The sequence below is a fragment of the Mustela nivalis genome, assembly GCF_964662115.1.
Source record: "Mustela nivalis genome assembly, chromosome: 18".
Taxonomy (NCBI): Eukaryota; Metazoa; Chordata; class Mammalia; order Carnivora; family Mustelidae; genus Mustela; species Mustela nivalis.
In genome coordinates, this window is record NC_139037.1 from 48,038,220 (window position 1) to 48,066,001 (window position 27,782).

The following is a 27,782-nucleotide window of genomic DNA, read 5'->3' on the forward strand; positions in this document are numbered from 1 at the left end:
AGCAGAAGCTTAACCTACTGAGCCACCCAGGTGCCCCTCAAAGTATTTTGTAGATTTCCTAGGATTTTTTCCAGATACAATAAAATTGGAAAAAAAAAAAAAAAGACAAGTGCAAGGGGCACCTGGCTGGCACAGTCGGTGGGGCACACAACTCTTGTTCTCAGAATTGTAAGTTGGAACCCCATGTTGGGTGTAGAGATTATGTAAAAATAAAGCCTTACTGCACCTGGGTGGCTCAGTTGATTAAGCATCCAACTCTTGATTTTGGCTCAGGTCATGATCTTGGGGTTGTGAGAGCAAGCCCCACATGTTGGGCATGGACCCTGGTTGGGATTCTCTCTCTCTCTCCATTCTCTCTCTTCTCTTCTCTTAGGTCCGTTATTAAATGAAACGAGACTGAGACAAAATGAAAGTTATTTAAAGCTTTATTTTATGATCAGTATTAGAAGTTAGACTGATCAGCCAGGGCCATCTCTGAAGAGAGCGACCACCCCCAGTTTACAGACTCAAGAATCAATGGACTGGTCAGGGCCGCCTCCGAAGACAGCGACCCCTCCCAGCCTCACAGACTAACTTTTATAGAGCAAAATCCTGGCCACACATAGGTGGCCAATGAGATTGTAACATTGTATAGTCATGTTAGGTCACATGCAGGTGGCCAATTGAATTACAGTTTACCTTATAGTAGCTGTTTGAACTAACCTATTACTCTGGTCAGAATTGGCCCTCAAGTTTGGCGCCCAAAGGGCGGAGTTTACATTTTTTGGTGGTTAGGGAGACAGTATGTGTACTTTTACTGATTGGATGTCTCCACCTGGCCTGACTCATCCTTGTATTCTGGGCTCTGTCATCAGGAACTGGCTGACCATATTTTACTGGTTTCCCAGACTTGCTTCTAAGTAAGTTTCTCTGGAGGGATGGGGGGGGGGGGACAGGATCAGTTTAAGTTTTACTGCACAAACAACAAAATGGCTTTTAACCAAGATGGAGTCACTAGCTAAATAGGCCCTTACAATATGTGTTTTTCTTCAGCAATTCTTTGTCAGGGGATTTATCTCACCTATAGATTTACATGCCAGCACAATTGTTGATGGTCAAGGGTATGCGCTCAGTGAAAAAGGACTGGACACAATTCAGCCCCCTGCAGTCAGGAACTGATTAAATAAGTGAGGTCAGCGCCATAGAAGATCATCCAAACAGCTGTTCAAAAACTGAGGAAACTCTCCCTATAGTGTTATGGAAAGCTCTCCAAGGTATGCAAGTAAGTAAAAAGAAACCAGAACATGGAACAGTGTGTAAAGTGTGCCACCTTTTGTCTAAAAATGGGAGGACATGTGAATACAAATATTCACACAGGCCTAAACTTACATCTTACATTTATACAAATATATAATTATGTCCAATAGTGAACTTATGTATTATAACAATGCATAATTACAGAATTATATATTTCCATTACACATATTTCATATGTTTATATTATATTTAATATGTATTTATGAAAATATTAATTTTATGTCTTAAACGATTCATTTATTCTGGAGGTATGTAAACAGGTGTGAGAACATAGGTGTATAAAATATATCATGTGTGTACACTCTGCACACGTGTGTGTATACTACTCATGGATATATGCAGATACACACATGAAGAACCCGTGGAAGGACACAAACTAATTGCTGTGGTTACCGTGTAGTTCATGGACATAAAAAATTGGTGGTGGTGCCCACACTGCGGGAGGAAGACTTTTCAACGCACACTATTTACTTAACAATATGTAAACCGTGTATTAACTCTTCCAACAGCGAATAAGAGCATCTCAGGGAGGAAGGCCACGCCGGCGCCAGGGCCTTCTTCCCTTTCTGCTCCTCCCTGTCCAGCCACGGCCGTCCAGCGACCAGCGGCCGGGATTTTAACACGCCCGCTCCCACAGCCCGGCAGAGCGCACGCGCAGAGGCGCGGCAGGACGCATGCGCCGCGGCTTGGGCGTGAAGTCCCAGCACGAGCTGTTCAGTCAGGCGAGGCGCCCCGTGGGCGAGGTGAGCGCAGGCGCGCGCGCGGGTGTGGGGGCGAGCACGGGGGGGGGGGGGCGCGGGCATTCCAGGGCCGAACGTGGTCGGAGGAGACACGAGGGCGAGGGGCAGGCACACTTGAGGGCGTGAGGAGCCCAGGGAGGCGGCGTGGGCGTCCTTGAGGGGCTATGCCGGCGCGGTCGAGGCTGGGTGGGGGTTGGGAGGTGCCTCCGCGCGAAGAGACTACGGGACGTAGTGACCTTTGTAAGGAAGGGGCCCACGTCGGACGTGGGGTCTGTGGAGACCCGGGAGCTGAGGAACACCAGTGCGGGAGTGGCCTCCCCCGCCCTCGGCGCGCCTGTCTGCGCCTCAGTTTCTTGGCCTCCTCGGTTGGCTGTCCTCCCAGCCTTCAGGCCAACGTCCTCCCTGGACCACCGGCCTCGGCCCCGCCGCCAAGCCAGGCCCCGCCCCAGACCCCGTCTCCAGCCTAAGCCCCACCCCTGCCGACCCTAGGCTTCGGCCCCAAGACCCTCGTCTCTTACTTCACCCTTATCCGGAGTCCGGCCTTGAGCTTCAGCCCCGCCCCTCCCGGCCCTGGGCCACACCCACCAAGGCCCCTACACCGACTTTCTTCTTCCCAGCCCGGCCCCTGGGCCTCTGTCGCTCTGGACTGCTCCTGGCTCTCCGCTCTTGGAGCTCCCGACGTCCCCAGGTCCGCCTGCGCTGTCAGTGTCTCTTCCCTGCCCCGGTCACGCTCCCCATTGCCCAGCCCAGCCCCTCCTGTCTGCTGTTCTTCATCTTGCCCCATTCCCCCTCCAGCTCGGCCCAGCTCTGTGCCTTACCTTGTTCTGCTCCGTTTCTCTTGCCTCGCCACCACTCTTCCACCTGTCCCCTTCAGTCCCTACTTCCTCCTTCCACCGTAAATCTCCCGACCCAGGACGAAGTGAAGTGTTTAGGTAAAGCAGTAATAAAATGTGATTGCATATTTAACTTATTTCTGAATGGATAGTGATACATTGCACGTTCAAATATTAAAATTCTCTGAAGACCAAAGACTAGGTGTGGCATGGCTAGAATTTTTTTTAAATCAAGTAGGACAAGGAATATCCTTCCTTTATATACAGTCTTTACCAATCAGCGGCAGAAACACCCTACTGGAAAGAAGGCAAGGATAGGTGTAATTTATAAAGGGCCAGTGCGTCTGAAGAAATACAGTAAGCTTTATTGTTAATTTAAGGAAATGCAAAGTTAAAGAATAAAAATATCTTTTTCATCGGTTTAATTGGCAGCAGGTTTTGAGGAAAGATAATATTCTTGCTGGGCAGACTGGTTACATAATTTGCTGGGCCTAATGCAAAATGAAATATGAGGTCCTTCTTTAAAATATGAAAAATCTCAAGATAGCAAGCAGAGCTTTAGACTAAGCTTGAGGCCCTTCTGAGCATGGAGCCTGGTATGACTGCCCCAGCTGCATGCCCATGAAGCTGGCCCTACTCACTTGCAAGGTGGCTGTGTGATCTATATTGAGGCTGGAAGAGGAAATTAGTGGAAGCCTTGTATGAATGTACTATTCTACCATGGTTCTTTCTCCTCTCAAACACTTACTATTGTCTGATTCTTTTCAATTAGAATGTTCTGGAGGATGTGTAGTGATAGCTCATTATTGTTTTAATTCCTATTTCTCTGATAACTAATGCAGTTGAGCCCCATTTCATGTCTATTGGCCATTTAGCTCTGTTTTGTGCAATACCTGTTCAAATCTTTTAACTTTATTGCGCCTTTTTTTTTAAGATTTTTATTTATTTATTAGACACAGAGAGAGAGACAGCAAGAGAGGGAACACAAGCAGGGGGAGTGGGAGAGGGAGAAGCTGGCCTCCCGCGGAGCAGGGAACCCAATGAGGGGCTTGATCCCAGGATCCCAGGACCACGACCTGAGCCAAAGGCAGACGCCTAATGACTGAGCCACCCAGGCGCCCCAACTTTTTTGCTCTTATTTTATCTCCCTTTTCCTTACTGATTTGTATGAGTTCTTTAAATATTTTGCATATGAATGCAGTACTTTGTAGGATGTATGTGTTACAAAAGACTCTTTATTCTGTGTAATTTAAAATCATTTTAACTCATTTGTTTTTTGAGGTGAAATTCTTCTGTGGTTCATCAAATTAATTCAGTTCATTGTGTTTGGAGTTCAAGTCTCTTTCCCCTACAATGCCATTTCTGAAATACTTCAAGCCTGTGCTGTGCATTTTCCAGATCTGGGATGGGGCTGAAGTAGCATCTTATCTGGAGATGTGCAAATTTCTATGAGTCTGTATTTAGGCAGTTATGTGAAATGAAGTAATTCCTTTTGCTCCAAATCACCTCCACCCCATTGTCCAGGTCTAACTGTGCAGGCTGTTTATAAGTCTCTCTACATAATTTCTGCAGGTCCTGGGTTTCCGTATCTTCTTTTCATATGATACAGCTCTGCCCATCATCTTCCACAAAGTGTGTTCTGGAGCAGCCTGCCTTTTCGAGTACCTTTGTCCTGAAGCTGTAAAGATGCTGCACATGACAGACGTTTTGGATATCTTGAAGAATACTCAGCTCTTCCGTCTACATGATCAAGAAGAGAATCCAGAAACCATCCCCATAAGAAATCCAGGGGTTCTGAAAGTTTCTCATCAGAAGTTTAGGGATTTTCAATATCTTTCAGTGATGGGGCCTCACCAAGCTGTGAGCCAAATCCAGGAGCTCTGCCGGCAATGGCTGCAGCCAGAGACCCACACCAAGGAGCAGATGATGGAGCAGCTGGTGCTGGAGCAGTTTCTGAACACGCTACCAGAGGAAGTCCAGAGCTGGGTGAGGTCCAAAAAGCCCAAGAACAGCAAGGAGGCAGGAAGCCTGGTGGCCAGTTTGATCCAAGCATGTGGGGAGAAAGGTGAGAAAGAAAGGAAGCAACTAGCAATTTCTGTTTATTTATTGAACATCTTCTGTATGCCTGGCATGCTATAGGAGATGAATAAAAAATTTTTCAAGTGGATAAATGAAAGAATGAATTAAAAAAATTTTTTTTAAGATTTTATTTAATTTATTTGACAGGCAGAGATCACAAGTAGGCAGAGAGGCAGGCAGAGAGAGAGTAGGAAGCAGGCTCCCTGCTGAGCAGAGAGCCCAACTCAGGGCTCGATCCCAGGATCCTGGGATCATGACATGAGCAGAAGGCAGAGGCTTTAGCCCACTGGGCCACCCAGACGCCCTAAGAATAAATTTTTTTTTTAAAGATTTAATGTATTTGACAGAGAGAGACAGTGAGAACAGGAACATAAGCAGGGCGAGTGTGAGAGGGAAAGCAAGCTTCCTGCAAAGAACCTGACGTAGGGCTCAATCCCAGGACCCTGGGATCATGACCTGAGCCAAAGGCAGGTGCTTAACAACTGAGCCACCCAGGTGCTTCAAGAATGAATTTTATAATCCAGTCTAATCTGCCTCATATGAGATGGAAGAGATTTTGGGTTTGGCTTTTGCTTGTAATATTTACTATTTCTCTGAAAGTATCCTTTCTCTCCAGCTTTGTTCCTCCCTGCTCCGTTTCTTATCTCATCTAAATTTTAGTATCAACACAAAACAAAACAACACACACAGCCATAAAAACGAGGGTATAAAGTGTGGGAGATAAGAGGCCTGGAAGTTTAACCTTTACCAAAATTTGGTTTCTTGGAGACTCAAGTTATTAGGTTAGAACTAAGGGTATTTTAATAATGAAAGAAGAAATTCATTTACTCCTCATAGTCCTTTGAATAAAAGTGATACTAAAAACAAAACATTGTTTAGGGGTATTTTATATAGAGAGACAGACAAGGGAACAAAAATATGAATATAAAACCACTGTTGCCTCTGGAGAGAAGACTGAGGGTGGACAGGAAAAAGCACATAGGTAGATACAAGTTATTGAGAATGTTCTAGATTGGGGGTTGGGTAGCGAATTCATAGGCATTAATTATACTTAAACCTGTAAATGAGTAAATTTAAAGTAAACAGGGTCATGCATGGTTAAGTACTAATACCATGAATCAAGGATTATGATTAATCCAAATATGTGTACCTGCACTTCTTAAAAGGAATTTGAAGATGATAGTAGTGAACATGTTGAATACTTTTTAAAAATATTTTGTTTATTAATTTGATAGGACAAACAGGGGGAACAGCAGGCAGAGGGAGAGGGAGAAGCAGGCTCCCCACTGAGCGAGGAGTCCGATGCAGGACTCAGTCCCAGGACTCTGGGATCGTGACCTGAGCTGAAGGCAGATGCTTAACTGCATGTTGAATACTTTCAGTGTGCTATATTCTAGGTGTTTTGTATTTACCAATTTATTTAGTTCTCTTAATAGCTCTTGAAATAGTTGTTACCCTTATTCTATAGATGACACAGAGGCTGAGTAACAATTCATCAGGATTCAGAACTGGGCAGGGGCTCCAGCATCTGTATGTTAATCACGGTGTTAAACTGTCTCAGGTGGGCATGGAGGGTGTTGTGTTGTCCCATAGGTTAAAAACTCGGTCAAAGGCCCAGAGCTATTGATGGAGCTGGAATTCGGGGGAAAGGAAAGAGAGCTCCCTAGAATATGAGAAAGAAACAATAGATGAATAAAGGGTGTACTTGGGAAAAGACTACAGGTGGGGGGCCTTCAAGGTTCCGGTTTCTGTAGGGAATATGGTGGCCGTCTTCTAGACCAGTGAATGAAAAAGATGTAGGAAAACTTCTAAGAGTTGACACTTTTTAAAATGCTTGTGCACTTTATATATGTAATGTTTAATCCTTACAAGATCCCTTAGAAGTTTGGTATTCTTTCCATTTTATAGCTGAGAAACTTAAGCTCCCTGGTGGTTATGAGTGGACAGTGAGGCTGGAAACCACTGAAAGAGAAGGAATTTCCCCCTTTTTTGGAAGGCAGTGGGGAGTCATTGAAAGGTTTAAAGTTGGGAAATGCCCAGAGCTCTTCTTTGGAACTTGCTGTACTGACGGGAGAAAAGATGTCTGTGGTTTTTCTCTTACAGGAAGTCCAGGACTGCTGCTGTCTTCCATGGCAGGAAGTGTGGTACGAGGTGGCAAGCCACTCTCTGTGTCTGTGGGTGCTGTCAGACTGGAATCAGTTCCATGGTCATTCCTTCTCTCTTCTAGGTTTCTCTCCTCAGGACTTTGTCCTCGCAGAAGAGAGGAACACCAAAGAACACCAAAAGGACACGGAGATGTCTGACAGTCTCTCATCTGCTGGATCCCAGGTGAGTGAAACTTTCTTCTGATGTGGTTCTCCAATATGGGGATCTCACCTTCCTGATTTCTAGACCTTCCCTATAGAATTAAATCACATTCTCATTTCCTTTAAATCTTTATATAAATATCACCTAACTTAGCCTTTCCCTGGTTATCCTATTTAAATTTTTTTTTTCTGACTCAGGGTGCCTGGGTGGCTTAGTCGGTTGAGCTACCTACTGACTCTTAGTTTCGACTCAGGTCGTGATCTAAGGGTCATGGGATTGAGCCCCATCTCAGGCTCCATGTTCAGTGCAAAGTCTGCTTGTCCTTTTCTCTCTGCTTCTCCCCTGGTTATGAGTGCACTGTCTCTCTCAAATAAATAAAATCTTAAAAAAATTTTTTTCTGACTCCTTATATCCCCTTTCTCTGCTTTATTTTTCTCTGTTGGACTTATCACCATCCCACATACTACCCATTTAACATTTTCCTGCTTTTTCTATCTCTTGAATTAAATTTTTTTTTAGTATTCCATTTTATGCCGTGTGGACTCATTCAGAACAACTTTTATGTGGTTTGCACTGTTGTGCTCCTTTTTACATGTAAAATAAATGGCAGCTCTTACAAGGACATGATACTACTCTGCAGTTTTATTTTTTTCACAAATGTTCTCCTGAATGTTCTTGTTAAGTCATTTCTTTAAAGATGTATTTATTTACTTTGGTGGGGGAAGGGCAGAGAGAGAGGGAGAGAGATTCTTGAGCAGACTCCATGCTGAGCATGGAGCCCGATTTCTGATTTTAAAACTCCAGTTAATAATATTAAATCTATAAATTTTCTTGGTGTTGGCAGTTAATGTGAATTTTAAATAATAAAAAAACTCATAATAAGAGCCACATGACCTCCTCTGTACACTTGGCAGCCAGTGTACGACTTCTAGTTTAAATCAGTTGTTCATAGATGCATAATGTTTTCCTGAAAAACATTGCTCATAGATGCATAATGTTTCCCTGAAAACAAAAAAGATGTATATTAATAAAACGTGTATCATATTCTTTTGTAGTCCTCTAACATCTACTTTTAAAATTCAACCTTAGGGATACCTGGGTGGCCTAGTCGGTTGAATGTCTGGCTCTTGGTTTCAGCTCGGGTCATGATGTGGGGTTTGTGGGACTGAGTCCTGTGTTGGGCTCCACACTCAGTGTAGAGTCCGCTTAGGTTTCTCTCTGCCCCTCCCCCACCAGGCGCATGTGCACGTACGTGCCTGTGCACACTCTGTCTCTCAGATAAATAAATAAGTTTTTAATTAATTAATTAGTTGCTTGATTCAACCTTAAGTTATCAATTGTTTTAACTGTGTCTAATTGGTTTGTATTGCTGGAATATTCCATTTTGTCACCATACTGTAATATGTTTATCTCTTCTACTCTAAACAGATATTTGGATTGTTTATAGGTTTTGGGTGTTAGAAACAGCGCTGTTAAGAATATAAATGTCAGGGGGCCCCTGGGTGGCATAGTTGGTTAATTGTAACTCTTGATTTTAGCTCAGGTCATGATCTTGGGAGTCATGAGATCAAGGCCTGTATCAGCCTCCACAAGATTCTCTTTCTCACCCGGTCTCTCTGTCCCTCCCCCTGCCTCACGCATTTGTGTGTGCTTTTTTTCTGTCTCTCGATGGCCAAGATATATATATATATATATACACACATATATCCCCAAGTACACATGACAAATATAATTTCTGAGTCCAAAGTGGTTTATCAATTTACATTTCCCCTAGTATCTAATAAGAGGTCTCATGGGTCCACATTCTAGACAACGTTTGGTATTGCCAGACTTACTACTTTTTGTCAGTTGAATGAGTATAAATGGTACTTTGTCATTTTGATTTGCATTTCTCTGTTTATTTATAAGATTGAAAATCTCTTTATGAACTTTTTGGGTTTTACAGATGAGTCACTGAGGCTTAACCTACCCACATTCACAAAGATTGTAAGAACCAGAGTAGGATTTAAAACCTAACTCTTGATTCCCAAGACTGAGGTATACTGCTCATGTTTTAATTATGTACGTTCATTATTTCTTTATAAAGTGGCTTAAAAGGATCTTTTTAAAAAAAGATTTTATTTATTTATTTGACACAAAGAGAGAGATCAGAAGTAGGCAGAGAAGCAGGCAGAGAGAGAGAGAGGAGTGCAGGCTCCCTGCTGAGCAGAGAGCCTGATGCAGAGCTCGATCCCAAGACCCTGAGATTATGACCTGAGCCGAAGGCAGAGGCTTAACCCACTGAGCCACCCAGGTGCCCCTAAAAGGATCTTTTTTTAAAAAAAGATTTTATTTATCTGTCAGAGAGAGAGGGAGAGAGAGTGAGTGCATAAGCAAGGGGAGCAGCAGGGAGAGGGAGAAGCAGACTCCCTGCTGAGCAAGGGCCCAGTGCATGTCTCAATCCCAGGACCCTGGAATCACAACCTGAGCCAAAGACAGACAATTAACCAAATGAGCCACCCAGGGATCTCTTAAGAGGATCTTTGCCTCCAATCCAAATTTGTAGTAATTAGCAGCAAGAACTATCTCAGAAATATTCCCCCTTCTTTCATACTACAAGACAAAGAAAGGTACATTACTAGGTCCCTGTATCCTCTGGATTAGACCACTGTATTAGAAGCTTTCTGCCAGGGGAACCTGGGCGGCTTAGTTGGTTAAGCATCTGCCTTCTACTCAGGTGATGATCCCAGGGTTCTAGGATCAAGCCCCACATCTGGCTCCCTGCTCAGCAGGGAGCCTGCTTCTCCTTCTTTCCAGTTTGTGCTCTCTCATTCTCTCTCTCTCTCAACTAAATAAAATCTTTGGGCCGGGAGAGAAGTTTTCTGTCAGTATGAATGCTTTATGTTCAGTCCTCTCTCATCTCCTTCCTTGAGATAATTTCTCAGGAGGCTCCTTCCCCCTCCTTGAGATAATTTCTGTATTTTGATCATTTGGAGGTATTTCTGGTATTTTAGGAGTTGGTGACTTTCCAGGATGTGGTTGTGGACTTCAGTCCAGAGGAATTAACCTACCTTAGTGCTGCTCAGAGGAACCTCTACCGGGAGGTGATGCTGGAGAATTACAGGAACCTGGTCTCCTTAGGTAAGGCTACCTTCTCCCTGGAACTTGGCTTCTGCCCGCTAGCGCAGTGGTTCTCTACTCTTCTGTGTCCTCACCTCAGGAACATCAGTAATAGTGGTTCACCATGTCGGTGAATCTCAACTCAGTTCAAAGACAATATTTTAGTATCGAGTTCACTCTTACGCATAATAGGGCTAACATTGAGTACTTACATGTGTCAGACATTCATCTAAGCATTGTACATGTCTTAATTCCTTTAATCCTTGCACTGGTCCTGTGAGGGAGAAGTATATTTCCTGTTATTGTTATTATTGCCATTTTACAGTTGAGGAAACAGAGTCATGGGAAAGTTATCTAAAGCCACATGGCTACAAAGTGGCAGGTTGAGATTGGACCCTTAGTTTTTCAGCTCCAGAATCTGCTCCCTTAAATTCATTGGTTGTACTGGGGGTGGGCTTCATCAGGTCTTTGCACAGTAGAAGGCTCCCAGTGATGTTTTTTGAATGTATGAAGGAATTGATGAAAATTTCAGGAGCTCCAAAAGCTTTTACTAGACTTAAAGTTTAAGAGTCAGGGAATGCCGGTCTCTCTTTATGTTCAGAGGCAAGTTATAATATTAACTCCCACAAGCTAAATGTTTTTAGTATCAGTGCCAGGATCTTCATTTCAGTGGCTTTTTGGGGAGCCCAAGGTCTCCTGAAACACACAGTCAAACCAAATACCATTCCAAAGGCAGTAAGCTGGTGCTCTTGTCCTTGTGAAGTCACAGACATATATGGGAGATGGAAATGCCTTATCTCACACCAGGCACAAGAGTGTATAATTTGAGGGGTGCCTGAGTGGTACAGTCGGTTAAGGATCCAACTCTTGGTTTTGGCTCAGCTCATGATCTCAGGGTTCTGGGATCAAGTCCCACATTGGGCTCTGTGCTCAGCAGAGTTCATTTGATATTCTCTCTCTTTCTTCCTCTGCCCCTTCCACTCTTGCATGTGCCCTCTCTCTCCCTCTCCCTCTCTCAAATAAATAAATATTAAAAAGAAGAGTGTGTTATTTGAACTGCGACTTCTGTTGTTCACAAAGAAGGCCAGAGGAGTGTCTTTCCCAATATAACTCTTCTCTCACCACATTTGTGACTTAAAATAGAGGGAATAAGTCAGTTTTACCCTTTTAGTCCTCATGCAGTCACCTGAAGCCATTTTGTCTTCTTGAGAGGTCTTGGCTTCTTGTATCACTGCAGGTTTTGGGTTAGCAGAGATTTTACATATATAAAATATGATTTTACATTTCATAGTGTCACCCAGGACATTGTCTTCCCAAGTGTGGAATGAGTACAGTGGACTGTAGAGAAGGTTATTTTAGGTAATACCTCTTGTTGGCCTTCCATTTTAGTAAAGAGAGAGCAGACCGCAGCCCCTGAGCCTTAGCCAGGCAACCAAAACGAGGCAGCACTCAGTAACATTAATTTCGGTTGGATCTGTTGCTGTATTATCTTCAGGGTTTTTTTTTTTTTTTTTCAAATGACTGTGGTTTCTGTTTTTAAGGTTCATATAAAGCTTCCATTTAAATATGTATATTCAAGTTAAAAAGAAATGATCTAAAGAAGAGTATTAAATGCTAAATGTTACTACAAGTGGCACATAGATAGGGCCAGAATGTGAAGGTCATTAATAAATTTATCATTGAAATTGTCAGTATGGCAGGCATTGGTGTTATACAATTGATGAAGTTTCCTGTTTTCATGGATGTTACTAATTTTAATGGGGTGAGACAGACAATAAATAAGGAAATAATGAGGTAGTGTCTTAGTTCATTTGGTCTTTATAACATCCCAGAATGGGTAGTTTCTAAACAACAACCATTTATTTCTCATAGTTCTAGAGTCTGGAAGTCAAAGATCAGGGTTCCAGCACAGTCAGATAAGCCTGTCTTCTGGGTCCTAGGCTTCCTATTCCTTCCTCACTGGGTGGAAAGGGCTAGGTATTCTCTCTGAAGCCTTTTTTTTTTTTTTTTTAATTTATTTCAGCGTAACAGTATTCATTGTTTTGGCACCACACCCAGTGCTCCATGCAATCCGTGCCCTCTCTAATACCCACCACCGGGTTTCCCCAACCTCCCACCCCCCACCCCCTCTTTAAATAAGGGCATTAATCCCATCCATGAAGGCTCCATCCTCATGACCTAAGCACATTTCAAAAGAGCCCACCTTCTAATAACATCACAGTGGGCATTAGGACTTCAACATAGGAATTTTGGGGAAATGCAAACATTTAGACCACAGCAGGTGGCCTGCAAATGACTGAAGTTTGGGAAACACAGGACTGGGGGAGGGAGAAGGAGCATTTTAAGACGAAGGGAATGAAGGTATCAGGAGGAAAAGAACTTTTTTTTAAAAAAAAGATTTATTTATTTTAGAGAGAGTGCACAAGCGGGGGGATCAGAGGGAGAGGGAGAAGCAGACTCCCTGCTGAGCAGGGGGCCTGATGTGGGTCTTGATCCCAGGACCCTGGATTATGACCAGCAGCTGAAGGCAGCTGCTGAACTGCCTTAGCCACCCGGTGCCCCAGGAAAAGAACTTTCTGAACAGCTGCGATATCAGGTCCCCCAAACTGAAGTAGAGAGCCCAGCACACCGTCCTCAAGCCCCCTTTTCAGTATTTACTCCTGAACATAGTTTTTCGGCCTTGGCACAGTTGATATTTGCCCAGATCATTTCTTGCTGTGGAAGAATGTCCCGGGCATTGCAGGGTATTTGGCGACCTCACTTCTATGTACTAGACATCAAGGCCTTCCTTCCTGTGTCTGAACTTGTAACAACAAAAAATGTCTCCATTTGGGCCAAAATCATTAGAAACAGAATTCACTTTTCTTTTGTGTGAATCTGCATCTTCCTTATTATCTCTGAGTCTTTGGTGCCTAGGCTGGAAGTTGCTGCAGGTACAAGGCAGAACCGCCTAGTTATGAGTCTCCTTCTTCAACAGGGTACCAGTTCTCTAAACCCGACATTATTTCACAGCTGGAAGAAGAAGAGTCACGTGTGAGGAAAGAAGACAGCAATACAGAGCTGTGTCAAGGTGAGTAACAAGGGGGAAGCCCATGGAGACCGGAATTGTGGGAAGATAACCCCCCACCCCCAGTCAGCTGGGATGGTGGCTGGGAGCTGTTGGTCAGAAAGCATCCCTCAGAGTCCTCTCAGGCCAGGGAGAGAGAGGTGGTAGGTGCTGGTAGGCGCTTTCACCTCAGGTCTCACAAGCCTTCACCACCTAGTGTGTACTTAGTTCCTCTTTTATCTGCTCTTTCCCTTCGGAGTGACTCTCTTGCCTAGTGCCAGGGAGGCCTGTTTCCCTTTCCTCTAGTGTTCCAACCTCTGTACTTATCTGTGCCTTTCCCTTTGCAGCTAGAAAGCCTTGGTCTTTCCTCTTTAACTGAGACAAGAAGAAACCTTGGCATGATACCACTTTTCTTTCCACTTGCCTACATTTTCCCTCATGGCAGTTTTCCAGATTTGTTGGCACCCAAAGGCTCCCTTTCCCTTCCCTCTTTAACCCCCATAATCTGGATTCATTCCCCTACCTCTGCCAACACACACACACACAGGGTCTCACTGTATCTCGCTCCATCTTTCCCTCTCCTTCTCTCACACTCAGTTCTACAGCCCCCCAAAAGTCCCTACCAATATCCTCATGGCTCAAGGATAAGAACATTTTAGACTTAAATTCTCCAAACTCTATGGCTACAATATGATAACATTGGCCATCTTTATGAAATCTTCTCCTCTGCTTTGGAGATCAGCCAGGATTATCGTTGCCCTTCAGCCCCTGTTAACATAAAAGCATACCCAAACTGTATAAGCCATAGGCGGATTGTATTAGCTTATAATGTTGCTCACCTGGACTTCAGGGATGGCTGGATTTAGGGGCTCAGTGATGTTATCAAGGGCCTACTTTCATTTTTTTTCACTCTGCCAATAAGGCCAAAGGCTAGGATGGGGTGGACGAGAGAGCGGGCGAGAGCAAGTGAGTAGGCTTGTCCAAAAAGTATTCTTAGGAGCGAGGGCACTTCTTCTCAGAAGCCCTTGACACACCTCTCTTCGTTTTTCAGTTTGGGTCATAGCCCATTCCTGAACCCGTAGCTGTGGCCAGTCTAGTGCTAATCAGTACAGTTTTCCCTGCCTTCTCCTGTGTAGACAAAGAAGCAGATGTCCAAGCAAAATTCAAGGACCTGCCAAGGGGACCCTACTTGCCTCGGCATTGTCTTTAATACCTTCTTTACATTGACTCTTTGACTCCTTCAGTCATTCCACAGATATTTATTGAACCTTTGTAGTGGGTCAGACCTGTACTAGGTTCTGTGGCTACAGTAATGAACAAGTCAGACATACACAAATAATAGAGTGTGAGTGTAAAGCAGACAGCGACAAATGGGAGGCCACTTAAGGTAGGTAGTCAGACGGAGGAAGAACCACATAGAAATCTTGAGGAAGGGTGTTGCAGGCAGGAGGAATAACAAATACAAAGGCTGCAAGTTTGGAATGAGCTTGGGGTTCCAGAAAAAGGAAGAAAAGCGATGTGGTCTGAGAAAGTGGTGGGGGATGGGAGATAATGTTGAGAAGATGGACATAGGCCAGCTCACGTAAGAGTATGTTAAAGAATGCGGATTCATTACAAGTGAGATGTGAAAAAGGCGTTAGAGGTGTTGAGCCAGGGAATGAGGTAGTATTATTGACTCCTTAGAACTGTGCTGTCTGATATGGCAGCCACTAGGCATACAGAGTTGAATTTACATAATTATAATTGCATAAATTTAAATTCTGTCACACCAGCTACATTTCAAGTGCTCATTACCTCATGTGGCCAGTGGCTATGTATCAGACAGCAAAAATATACATCATTTACCTCACTGTGGGGCGTTCCACTGGGCAGCATGTTCTAGAAAGATCCCTCTGGCTGTTCGATGGAAAGTGGGCTTTAGGAAGACCAGCCGAGAAACCAGTTGGGAACCTGCTAGTGCGAGCTGAAGCTGATGGAAGCTGGTGCTGTGATTGTGGAGTACAGCTTGGAGGTAGTCTCGGTGCAGAGAATGGGCAGAACAGCTGTCTCTTAGTCTTCCATGCTTGTGTCTTGTCTCCAAAGACCATTTCCTAAAAGATCTATTCCATTGTAATGGTCCAGTTATCCCTTCCCTGATGAGTTCCTAGTCTCTATTCTGGCTCTGCTGTTTCGTCTGTACTTCACTCACCCAGCCGGCTATCTGCCCGGATGCAACTATTGTGTTCATCCTTGTCTCTTGTCAGTTTCTTTCCCAGAGTTGCCTTTGTAAAGCACAAACTTTTGATAGTACCACTCTCCAAAGAAAATTCAAACTTTTAGCAAAACATTTAAACCCCTCTCAATATGCATAATATCTGTCCTGTTATTTTTGGTCCCTTTCTATGTTTCTACTATAATGGTGTGTCTCTATGAGGAAAGAATAGAGGAACTTTTAAATTTCTTTTAGATGGGGAGGAAAGACCTAAAACCAAAGATTTAACTCCAGAGCAAAGTCTGCCTATGGAAAAGTCATCCTCAGGGGCAGGAATGGAGGATCAGATGGGAGGAAACTTCTGCAGTGTCTCTGTAGGAGAGCCTTCTCCTGATGACCCATCAGATTCATGCCAGGTCAACCAGGAGAAACCTTTGAGTCCTGTAACAATGGGTGAGCCCAAGTCCCCCACTCAAGAAAGAAGCCACGACAGTGATGATTCTGAGAGCAGCTCAGATCTTACTAAACAATCAGAAGGCCCTCCAGGAAAGGATCCCCAGGAACGTGCTACTCCTGGAGTTTGCACCAGGTCCCAGCCAGTGGATGATGAGTCTTTCCTCCAAGAGAACAGATGTGGATTTTGTGAAAGAACTTTTCTTACTCAGACAGCTCGTGAGAGACATGAACAGATCCATACTGGGAAGAAACCATTTGAATGTAAACGATGTGGAGAAGCCTTTTACCTCATGCCACACCTCACCAGACATCAGAGGACTCATTCCAGCGAGAAGTCCTCTGGATACGATGAAGGTGGAAAGCCCTTCACCAAGCATGCAGATATCTGTGGCCGTGTAAGAATTCATAGCCAGGAAGACTACTATGAATGTTTCCAGTGTGGCAGAGCCTTTATCCAGGATGTGCATCTTTTTCAACATCTCAAAGCCCACGAGGCAGCAAAAGCCCTTCCACCTGGGTTGCCCCGCATTAAGACGTACTTAATTCGCTATCAGAGGAAACATGACTATGTTGGAGAGAGAGCCTGCCAGTGTTGTGACTGTGGCAAAGCCTTCAGTCGGAGTTCACATCTCATTCAACACTATCGAATTCATGCTCAAGAGAGACCTTACCAGTGTCAGCTGTGCGGGAAGTGTTTCAGCCGACCTTCATACCTTACTCAACATTATCAACTTCATTCTCAAATGAAACCTGAGGAGTGCCATTATTACTGAAAACCTCCAGTCAGAGAACATTCTCGACATCTTCATCTTTGGCTCCATTGTGGAGAGAGTCCCTCTGAGTGCTGTGAATGTGAGAAGACCTTCCACCAGCCCTCACAACTTAGTAACTTGAAAACTCATCATGATGTGATAAAGAGAAATGACGAATGGTTGCAAGGGTATAGCACAATATTTTGGCAAAAAAAGATTCAGCACATGTGTCAGTAGTCAAAATCCTTATAAAGAACATTTTTGTTGCATAGGAAAGATGTTAATAGATTTTGCCTTTCTTTGGTGGTATTCATGGAATGGGAAACTTTGATCTTGACCACCCCAACAAAACATTTGTGACTGGCAGTTGGACTCCAGATAGACAATCTGTTCTCAAGTTTTTCTAGAAGTGTTTACATATAGTATCTTCACCACATGGGATGTGTCAACACAGAGCACGCTAGAAAGATTTTAATGGTGTCCTGATACTGATTCATCTGCAAAGCCTGTTGTAATTGGTAATGTATTCACATCGTACTACATCATTTACAAAACATTGTCATGTATATTATTTTATTTGATGTTTTAAGGTATGCTATGAGGTATCTAGTGAGCATGTTCAATTTTTACAGGCAAACAGACTTGAAACTCCCAAATTGCCTGTTGATCTGACCTAGGTTGTAAGTGATGAAGTAGGAACTGAACACAGGTTTTGTTCTATTTTGAGATTTCATGAGATATTTATTTTACATCTTGATGTTCAACCCTGGTTTTCTTTATTCCTGCCACTTGCTCTCTGAAGAAACGGTGCAGTGCTCTACTGCCTTCAGCACCTTCCTCTGCAGGAGGCCCAGCACTGTTTCACAGGAAATTGGACCAGGACACCTACAGTATTAGAGGTTCAGAAAGCTTTCTTAGGGTGAGGTATGAGAGCCACTTCTCTCAAGATTTAAGATTGGTGGATGTCTTTTTGAGACTAATTCAGGGAAGTGTATTTTTGCAAAACACTTTTTTGTAAATCTTCTTGTACATTGTGAAATGGTTACTAATCAAGGAGAATTTTTTGGTAGTTTTCTGTGGTGGTTTGAGGGATTGGGGTTTCTTGCCTCCTTTTTCCTTCCTTTAAAAAAAATCCTGTTTGAGAATTTTCTTGGGCTGTGGCATCATTAACGCAGCCAACTTCACCTAAAGTCCTAATTCTATGCAGAATACACTTCACTGTTTAAATGTATGAGCCTGAATTGCATAGAAATCTCTTGAATACCATATTGCTATACTGTTAAAAACTCTCCCATCACTGCCTTGACTGGTGGCCAAATGCAGAGACAAATGGACCAGGATCCCCAATACCTGATTCCTTGCCTGGTAAGGTGAGTCTTACTGCTGTTATTCACTGTCCTGCTTTTTCTTATCAGCCCTTTTTGAGGCTGATCTATGATCCGTGGCCCAGAGTCATGGTATTAAAAGCAAACATGACTGGTCAGAACCTAATGAGCCAAACAAGCGTTAGCCACACAACCTCTCTTCATTTCCAAATTCTAGATGAAATAGCCCTCATTGGCAGGCTCTCTTCCCACAAGAGTCTACTCTTCAGCCCACTGTAGGTTTGTTTTTTTTTTTAAAGATTTTATTTATTTTATTTGACAGAGAGCGAGATCACAAGTAGGCAGAGAGGCAGGCAGAGACAGAGGGGGAAGCAGGCTCCCTGCTGAGCAGAGAGAGCCTGATGCGGGGCTCCATCCCAGGACCCTGAGATCATGACCTGAGCCGAAGGCAGAGGCTTAATCCACTGAGCCACCCAGGCGCCCCTGTAGGTTGGTTTCTGCGCCTGCCACCACTCCTACAGAGGAGCAGGATGTCAGTGCATCTTACTGATGGTGATGTTGATTGGTCTTGATGTCTTACCTAAAGTGCTGTCCGGGGGGTTGTTCTTTAAAGTTACTATTTATTTCTCCTTGTAATTAATAAATATCTTACAGGAGAGATTTAAAAACTATGCAAGTACAGATCTTTCTTGCCTTACAATGAGGCTTTATCCTAATAAACCTGTTGTAAATTGAAAATATCGTAAGCTGAAAGGGCATTTAATATGGCTCAGCTATTGAACATCATAGCTTAACATCTTCTACCTTAAAAGTGCTCAGAATACTTATACTTGCCTACAGCTGGGCAAAATTATTTAACACAAAGCCTGTTGTATAATGGTATTGAATATCTCATGTAATTTATCAAATACTGTACGGAAAGTGGAAAAAAGAATGACTGTATGGGTACAGAGGGTTCTAAGTGTGTTGGTTGTTAATCCTTTGATTGCAAGTCTGGCAGGGAGCTGGGGCTCGCTGCCACTCGCTGCCTCTGTCCATCATCATGAGGGAGTATTGTACCCTGTATCATTAGCTGGGGGGAAAGATAAAAATTTAAAATTTGAAAAATAGTTTCTGCTGAATGCTTGTTGCTTTTGTAAAGTCATTGTAAAGTCAAAATATCATAAATTGAACCATTATAAGTTGAGGGCCATCTGTATCCAGCTTCTCCTCAATCTTTCACTCATTAAATTTTAGCATCTTGCAGGTGGATCTTGTCTACACCCATTGTGGCTCTGTGGTATTGGCGAATTTCTATTTCCCTCATTCTTTCTATATTTAGTAATTACATTTCTCCTGTAAGTTACCCTCCCTATTTATTTATTCAGTAATTTATTTATATCAGTATGAATTAATGGATATTTATTTTTTTCTATGGGCTGTAATTAAATACTATTTATTTTATTGTTCATATTCTTCCAGCTTTGGCCATTGGGAACCCTTTCAGGTTGGCTCCTGGGACTTTTCAACAAGATGCCATCCTTTTCTGAATGCTTCTAACTTGCTACACCCTCCTTAAGTCCTCTCCCTTCCCCTCCAGGAATACCCTGTATGACTTTCTACCTCCCATTTTGTGAAATCTGCTTCTTTCCCCAGGACCATCCATTTACTTAGGCCCCTGTCAATCTCAGTCATTTCATTAATGCCTTTGCCATTTTTGCTAAATCTGCATCCTACCCAGATTGTGATTCACTTACTACATTTTTGAAAATTTCTTCTCTGTTTTTTAACCTTTAATACATGTACTTTATTTATTTATTTATTTTAAAGATTTTATTTATTGAGAGAGTACAAGCCAGGGAGAGAGGCAAAGAAAGGGAGAAGCAGGCTCTCTGCCAAGCAAGGAGCCTGACGTGGGGCTCCATCCCAGGACCTCAGGCTCATGGCCTGAACCGAAGGCAGATGCTTAACTGACTGAGCCACCCAAATACTTCTTAATACATCTACTTTAGAAGGAAAATTTCAAATCACCTCAAAGGGTTTTACCCAGGCGATAATCAGATTCCCTGATTGCCGCTAAGATGTCTTTTTAGTTAGCTCATTTGAATCCAGATTCAAACATGATCTACAAATTGTATTTGGTTGTCTTGTCTCTTGAGTCTTAATATAAAGCAGTCTCCTCTTAATTTTTTAAGGCCTTGTGTGACCCCAAGGATAATGTGGGATGTACCTCCCTCCTTTCCCCACCCAGTTCCCAATATATCTAATAGTTTGGGTAATCTTATATTTTGGTTTAATTTTTAATTTGAAAGACTTACTTTTAAAACTCCTTATTTACATCATGGTAAAAAGTCCCATATAACATAATATTTGCCATCTCAAACATTTTTAGGTTTGCAGCTCAGTGGTATTAATTATAGTCACATTATTGTTCAGCAGATCCCAGGACTTTATCATCTCACGAAACAAAAACTCTATACCCATTAAGCAGTAACTCCACATTCTCCCTTTCCCCAGTCCTGTGACCATAATTCTAGCATCTTTTTTTTCTGTTAAGGTTTTGTGTGATTATGCAAATAATACTGGAAGAAACTGTGCCAGTTGTCCTGTAGGATGTCCCCATTCTAAATCTGTCTGCTTCCTGTGGTATCCTTAAGCTTATTCCTCTCTGTATTTTCTGTAAATGGAAGTTAGTGTATCAGAGACTTGGATTGATCTTCAACTTCCTTGGCAAGAATACCTTTTAGGTAGTTTTGTGTGCTTTACCATCATGATCTGGAGTTGGCTTTTCCTAGGGGCCCAGCTTTTTAAAGTCATTCTCCAAGTCACTGCACCAGTCAGAGGCAATGAGGTTTCAAAGTGTTTGCCATCTCTGGGTTATACATAGGCCGGCTGCTTTAGTTCCTTCTGCATTACCTCTTCCAGATTCCTCTAAATTCCTCCATCACTCCAGATTGGTCTTCAGACACTTGAATTAAGAGGTGGTGAAAACTCCTTGAGGATCCTGGGTGTGGGCCATTTGTTGAGAATTCTGGGCCTTGTCTTCAGACTGCTTGAGGAGCCTTAACTAGAGAAAGTCAAGGAGCATGACTTGACCAATTTTGTTCTGATACTTCTTTCGTGCTAAAACTGGAATCAGTGACAATATGGGATAGTTGACTCTGCCTGTCACCCCTGAACTATTTGAACATATGGAAGACGTACAAACCACTGCCTCTGTATTTTACACACTTGACCTGCCAAGACGCTACATACCTCAGCCTGTTATTTTGGCTTTAAGCTTGCTGCTATCCTTTGGGCTCCCAAGGATAATGCTTTGCTGCTTCCCTTTTCCCACCCAGTTCCTAACCTCTGACAGGGCACTGCTATTTCATTCAGGCTAATTTTTTTTTTAATTTAGAAATACTCATGTTTTAAACATTTTTTGTGATTATGCAAGTAATATATATTCTTTGAAGATTAGAAAATGACATGTTTTTCTTTGACTATTTGTATTTCCATCTCCCAGATACACTTGCTGCTAAAATTGTCCAGATATTTTTCCTATGCATAGATCTCTATATATTTTTATATAAAAATATTTTTATGACATAGAATTTTACCATTGGCACTATTTTGAAGGGTGTAATTTTATTCTAATATATCATGAATATCTTTCCATACCCATATTTATGCCCCTAACTTTTGTTTTACAGGACTTCCTAGTACTTGGTTACATAGATGTGTCCTGATTTATTTTCTAGCACTAGCCTTATAAAGTTATAAACTGACATTGGATTTAATTTATCTTTTATGTGTACATTACTGCTATCATTACACTTCCTTGTTACCTCTTAGGCCTTAGCATTCCCTTATCAATTCACTCTAACATCTTTGCATATGGCCATGTTTCCTAAGAGGAAATTCCCAGCAGTAGAATTTCTGGGCCAAGAAGTATGTATATCTAAAAGGTTTTAGAAACCTTCCTGGCCGCATCCCAGCAAAGTCTAAAAGTTGTGATTTTTTTTTTTTCTCTAAACTACTCAGCTCTCTCTCACTTTTCTCCTTGAAGAATTTGCTCTATGAACCCATCTTCAGTCCTAATAGGACTGAAGGCAGACCTAGAAAGAGTCACAGGCAAAGTCTGTTAGAACCCTAATTCTCTCACTAAACAAATATTAGGAAAATTTTGGAAAGTGAAGAAGGCTAATAAATTTTCTAATAGTCCCAGAATCTCAACATGTACAAGCCCAGGGATGTGGTTATGTTTACAGGTAAAAGAGCTCTTGGCAGAGAAGGGAGAGTGTGGACTTCCGAGCCAGGCTGACCTGAGGTCAAATCTTAGTCCCTTCTTGGAGCCTGATTGGTTAAACTTCATTTCCTCCGGATATGGGAGAGCAGTGCTTCCCCAGAACTGACCGAAGGCCTGGAGCTCATCTACATAGAAGAGCCCAACAGTGTCTGGTACAGAGTAGGCAGTCTGTTACCCGGAGCTGCTAGGATAGAGTATTTTGTTTCCATGTATTTTTCATTTACTTTTTAAGACTTCCTTAGTGATAGCAAACTATAGAATTGTAAACCAGGTTGTTTCATACTTCAGTATTCTCTGTACAAGTTAAGTTTTTCTGTGTGTAAGGGCTTCTCATATATATGTTGCAGATTTGAAGTTCTCTTTTTCTCATTTCATAATCACTTTCTTAAATGACTAATTATAAAAAAGTTTGATTAACAGAGCATAAAGCATTGTATTTTTAGTTTTCTTAGGATAGATTTCCAAAAAGTGGTATTATTAGGTGAGATGTGGTGTAAATATTTTTATGGCTTTTGAAACATCCTGATAAATTGCCTTCTGGAGGGGCCCTGCCTTTTGTAGCAAAGGGAGGTCCAGGGGTGTGAAACAGGTGACAAACCGTCCTCCCTCCTGAGTCACGACAAGTGTTGCTGCTCAGTTATGTTCTGTGAGTCTGCTGCACTGGAAGAATCTTCCATAACACGGCCCTCTGGATAGACAAAACAAACTGCAAAGTTTGTGCATGCGAAGAAATGTCTTTGCCATGCCTGGTATAAATAAGCATGTGAACAACTTTACCAGCAATGGGTGGGTAACTCACTTAAAACAAACCAACCAAAAAGTTTGTCTAATTGATAAACCAAAAAAATGATTCTTTGCTTACTAACGGATTTTCCACATATGCTTTTAAATTTATTTGTGAACAATATAGATACTTTGCCTTTTTAGCTAGTGTGTCTTCATGCCTTTTCTTGTTGATTTGCCTGAAATCACTTTTTTTAAAATTTAAATTTAAATTCAATTTAGTTAATATATAGTATGTTGTTAGTTTCAGGCAGAGTTTAGTGATTCAATGGTTGCATGTAACACTCAGTGCTCCTTCCATCAAATGCCTCCTTAATGCCCATCGCCCACGTTACTCCGTCCCCTGACCCACCACCCCTCCAGCAGCCTGTTTCTTTCCTATGGTTAAGAATCTCTTATAGTTTGCCTCCCTCTCTATGTTTATCTTAATTTTTCCTTCCCTTCCCCTTTGTCCATCTTTTTGTTTCATAAATTCCACAGGAGTGAAATCATATGGTATGTGTCTTTCTCCGGCAGACTTATTTCACTTGGCATAATACCCTCTAGTTTTATCTATGTTGTTGCAAGTGGCAAGAGTTCATTCTTTTTGATGGCTGAGTAACATTCCACTGTTATATACACCATAGCTTCTTTATCCATTACCTATTGATGGACATCTGGGCTCTTCCCTTAGTTTTTAAAGTAGGCACTTTTGAAGGATGAATGTTTTTCATTTTAAAGTAATACTTGGCTCATTAAAGATAACTCATATTTTATAGAAAGGTAGAACCCTCTTTCCTTTGCCCCCACAATGTCCCATATACCATGAACACCATTTTCTTATAATTTAAAAATAATTACTAGATTCATGAAAGTGGCTGCCTCTGGGGAGTAGTGGGGAAAGGTCTAGTTTTCACAGTACCTCTGCCTTTTCACTTTTCTACCCATGTGACTGTATCACTTATTACAAGATGTTTAGTTTTCACAGAGCTGTGATCACTCTGTGTGTGCAATAGTGCAGATCCTATCCCCTGTCCCTGCCTTACCCCTGCGCCTTGCTGTCTCACCTCCTCATCTGTTAGCACCTCATTAACAGCTGCGCCACAGCTTTGCACATGGGGCCCTCCTCTGCCATTTGAATGTTTGACTTAGTTCTGCTTTCTCATAGTTGTAAATGATATTGCAGTGAACATGGTGGTGCTTAAATGTTTTTCCAGATTTAGGATTCTTTCCCTCAGATAGGTTTTGCCAAAGGCGAATCACTGGGTCAGGATGGGTATGATCATTGTAAGGTTCTTAATACATACATCCAGGCTCCCTTGAAAACATTAAACCAGTTTGCACTGCTGCCTCTAACGTGATGGTGTATTTTCCACACATCCTGTTGGCATTATATATTAACAGCATTTTTCTCCTTTGTTGATTTAATAGGGGAAAGGGCATCTAATTTTAAATGCATTTATTTCGTTCTTAAGGAGGTTGAACATTTCCCTCTAAGTTTGTTAAGCAATTACATTTTTCCCATCTTTGCATGATCTTTGTAGCCTTAATACCTTTCTATCAATTTAAATAATCTCTTTATATAATAAATATTTTTATAAAGTTTAATCCTGTGTTCCAAGAATACAAAATTTAAACTTCCCTAAACAGTGTTTTTTTTTTTTTTTAAAGATTTTATTTATTTATTTGACAGAGATTACAAGTAGGCAGAGAGAGAGAGGAGGAAGCAGGCTCCCCGCCAAGCAGAGAGCCCGATGCGGGACTCGATCCCAGGACCCTGAGATCATGACCTGAGCCGAAGGCAGCGGCTCAACCCACGGAGCCACCCAGGCGCCCATCTAAACGTGTTTTAATTATTTTACTTTCTAATCTATTTTAACTACTCTTGAATTGACTTTGATATATTGTGTGAAGTAATCAAAATTACCCATCCTTAATTGCTCCAACCTCAATTATTAGTAAATGACTCATAGTCATAACACATTATTGTATAGTCTAGGATCTATTATCTGGACCATCTACATTGTTTCATTGACTTGTTGTCTTATTTTATTTTTGATCTATGTTCTTCTTAATTTTTCTAGCCTTATATTTGGGTTTTCTATCATACCTTTAAAAAGTATATTTATATATATGCATATTGCTATGAAAAATACATAATTGTATTCTTCTGGATGAAAATTTATGTTTATTAATTAAAAAGTCTTGATGAATTTATAAGTACATGAATTTGTAAGTACACTAGAGGAAAAAAATTGTTACCTTTTAATCTTAGCATCCTGGAACATACTGTCCTTTGAATCAAAGTTTACAGTTTACTTCTCATCACATACAAGTTTTCCGTAGTCATTCCTACATACTGTTGCAGTGGGGGTTTCCTTGTGTGTGGTTTTTCTTTTTTGTTAGGGTTCTCATTTAAAAAAGCCAGTGTTCCAGGAATGGCGTCACTTCAGTGTTGCCCCACTGCATGTACCCAAGCCAACCAAACCCAAGTTCCACAAGCAGTTGGGGGCCACGAATGCTCCTGAAATGTTTATGTAAGCTGGAGACCCTTTCTCCAGGAAATCTGAGAAGCTTAGCAGTGTGCATGGTGTGTGTGTGTGTGTGTATGTGTACCCACACACATACTTATGAATATGACTTCAGTGCGTCAGCCATACCACCACATTAGCTTCAAATCTCTCCCCCCGCTGATACTTCCAGTTGGGAAGGTCTGGGTTCAGTGCTGATGCCCGGGCCATCATCTCCTACAGGTGGGATCTTGCAGGAAGAAAGAAATAGAGGACCCACAGTCTGGCACCTGGCCCACTTCAGCCTCTCAGGTAAAATGTTAGGCTTGGTATAGAGAGAAGGGAGCTGGGCTTCGAGAATCAGCCCCATGAGGCGTATGTGAGGGAGCCAGGTGGGCAGGAAGGGGGAAATGAAGAGGAAGCGGGATAATCTTCAACAAAGCACCTCTTGTCACATGATCTTAGACTTTTCAAGAGATGCTGGAATGCTCAGTTTTTATGTGATGTTTCCCAATATTTTAATCAAAGCAACTAATTAAAAAATCCACTCAGGACCATAAAACACTCGTGAGCTATGTCTGGTCCATAGGTCCTATTTTGAGGCATCTGAATCACTAGGGGCCAGATCTGCTGCTGACTGGGTAGGGATTTGGAGTGGATAGACTGGGAGGAGCAGTCATTTGCTCAAGAACACACAGGCAGAAATTGGTGGTATCCTTACTGACTCCAAGTCAGGCCCAAGTGAGTCCCGAGCCATGCTATTACCTACCCCGTGGTTTAAAGGCAGTGTTTCTCAGTGTGTGGACCCTGGAGCAGCAGCATCCTGTTAACCTGGTGTACTAGACTAGTGATGGCCCACAGAGATCAGGTCCTAATCCCTGGAATTTTAAAATGTTGCCTTATTTGGAAAAGGGGGCTTTTCAGAGGTGATCAAGGAGTCTGAGATGAAGAGATTATCTGGGTTGGCCCTAAATGCCACTAACATATCCTTATAAGCAAGCAGAACGAGATCGATCTCTCTTTCTCTCTCACACACACACGTGTAAAATTTTAAGACTAGAATGATTCAGTCACAAAACAAGAACATCAGCAGCTGAAGAGGCAAGGAAGGACTGTTACCTAGAGGCTCCAGATTACGGCCCTGCTGACATCTTTTTTTCAGCCACCAGGTTTGTGGCAGTTTGTTAAAGCGGTCCCAGGAAGCGAATATATCTAGAAACATCTTAGAAATTCTGAGGCTCCCTCCCAGACCTGCTGAACAGGAGATTTTGGGAATGGGGCTTAGCACCCTGTTTTAACAAGCCCTCCTGTTGAAAGCTGAAGTTCCAAAAACACTGGCTTAAGGCAAGGGCTGAAAAAACAGGGGCCAGGCATTTTGTGCAAATGTGATTTGGGGCCTGCGGCAGAACTGGAGGTGAGTTTGACCTAAAGGCATTCACGCATCTGCATGAAGTGCTTGACCCCCACAGACATGAACTTTTCAACCTTGTCCCAAACCAGTATTTCTCGAACTTCAGTGTACAATAAAGAGAAAGGTAATAAGCAAAAAAAGGTGGTATGTGCTACAAAGAAAACGATGGTAAATGGGCAGAGGGAGTGCCAGTGGGGAGGGCCAGTTTTAGACTGGGTGGTCCAGGAAAAGCTTTCTGAAGAGGTGACCTTATGAGAAGGCAGCCAAGGAACATTAGGGAGGAGAGGGTTCTGGGCAGAGGAAACAGCATGAGCCAAGATCCTGAGGTCAGAAAATAGCTTAATGTTCAGAGGAAGTGCTGGGAGAGCAGTGCTGTCACAACCTGCTGGAGGAACTAAATGTGTCCCATGTGACTCTGCTTGGAGAGGAATCCTGAAAGCTTGTGCCTGGCTTCCTCCAGACCTCACCCCATGCGCCTCTTTGCAGGTTTTGCTTTCTATCCTTTTGCTATAACTCTTAGCCATAAGTATGACTATATGCACAGTCCTTTGTGTCCTCTTACTGAGTCACTGAACTTGGGTGTGGTTTTGGGAACCCCTGAGGCATATCCTCAAAACTAATGTATGTGATGTCTCAGACCTCCCGGGATGAAGGAAATCTGAAGGTTCTATGTGCATAGTCTGTTTTATTAAGAACTGCTGGAAA

At 42.5% G+C, this 27,782-nt stretch overlaps 1 protein-coding gene across 1 annotated transcript; it reads left to right on the top strand.

Annotated features, from left to right (window-relative positions):
* The first annotated feature begins 985 nt into the window (after positions 1-985).
* On the top strand, positions 986-19,228 carry ZIM2 (zinc finger imprinted 2). Its single transcript, XM_082709554.1, has 7 exons — positions 986-1,261; positions 1,881-2,039; positions 4,442-4,934; positions 7,176-7,276; positions 10,249-10,375; positions 13,332-13,424; positions 15,847-19,228. The coding sequence occupies exons 2-7, from the start codon at positions 1,971-1,973 to the stop codon at positions 16,818-16,820; spliced, it is 1,857 nt and encodes a 618-aa protein (XP_082565680.1). The 5' UTR covers positions 986-1,261; positions 1,881-1,970; the 3' UTR covers positions 16,821-19,228.
* The last annotated feature ends 8,554 nt before the right edge of the window (positions 19,229-27,782 follow it).

Excerpts from the sequence above, each read along its gene's own strand:
- ZIM2 (XM_082709554.1), top strand. The coding sequence starts at position 1,971 with ATGCGCCGCGGCTTGGGCGTGAAGTCCCAGCACGAGCTGTTCAGTCAG. Across the intron at positions 7,277-10,248 it reads TCTCATCTGCTGGATCCCAG|GAGTTGGTGACTTTCCAGGA; the intron begins GTGAGTGAAACT and ends CTGGTATTTTAG. Across the intron at positions 13,425-15,846 it reads CAATACAGAGCTGTGTCAAG|ATGGGGAGGAAAGACCTAAA; the intron begins GTGAGTAACAAG and ends AATTTCTTTTAG.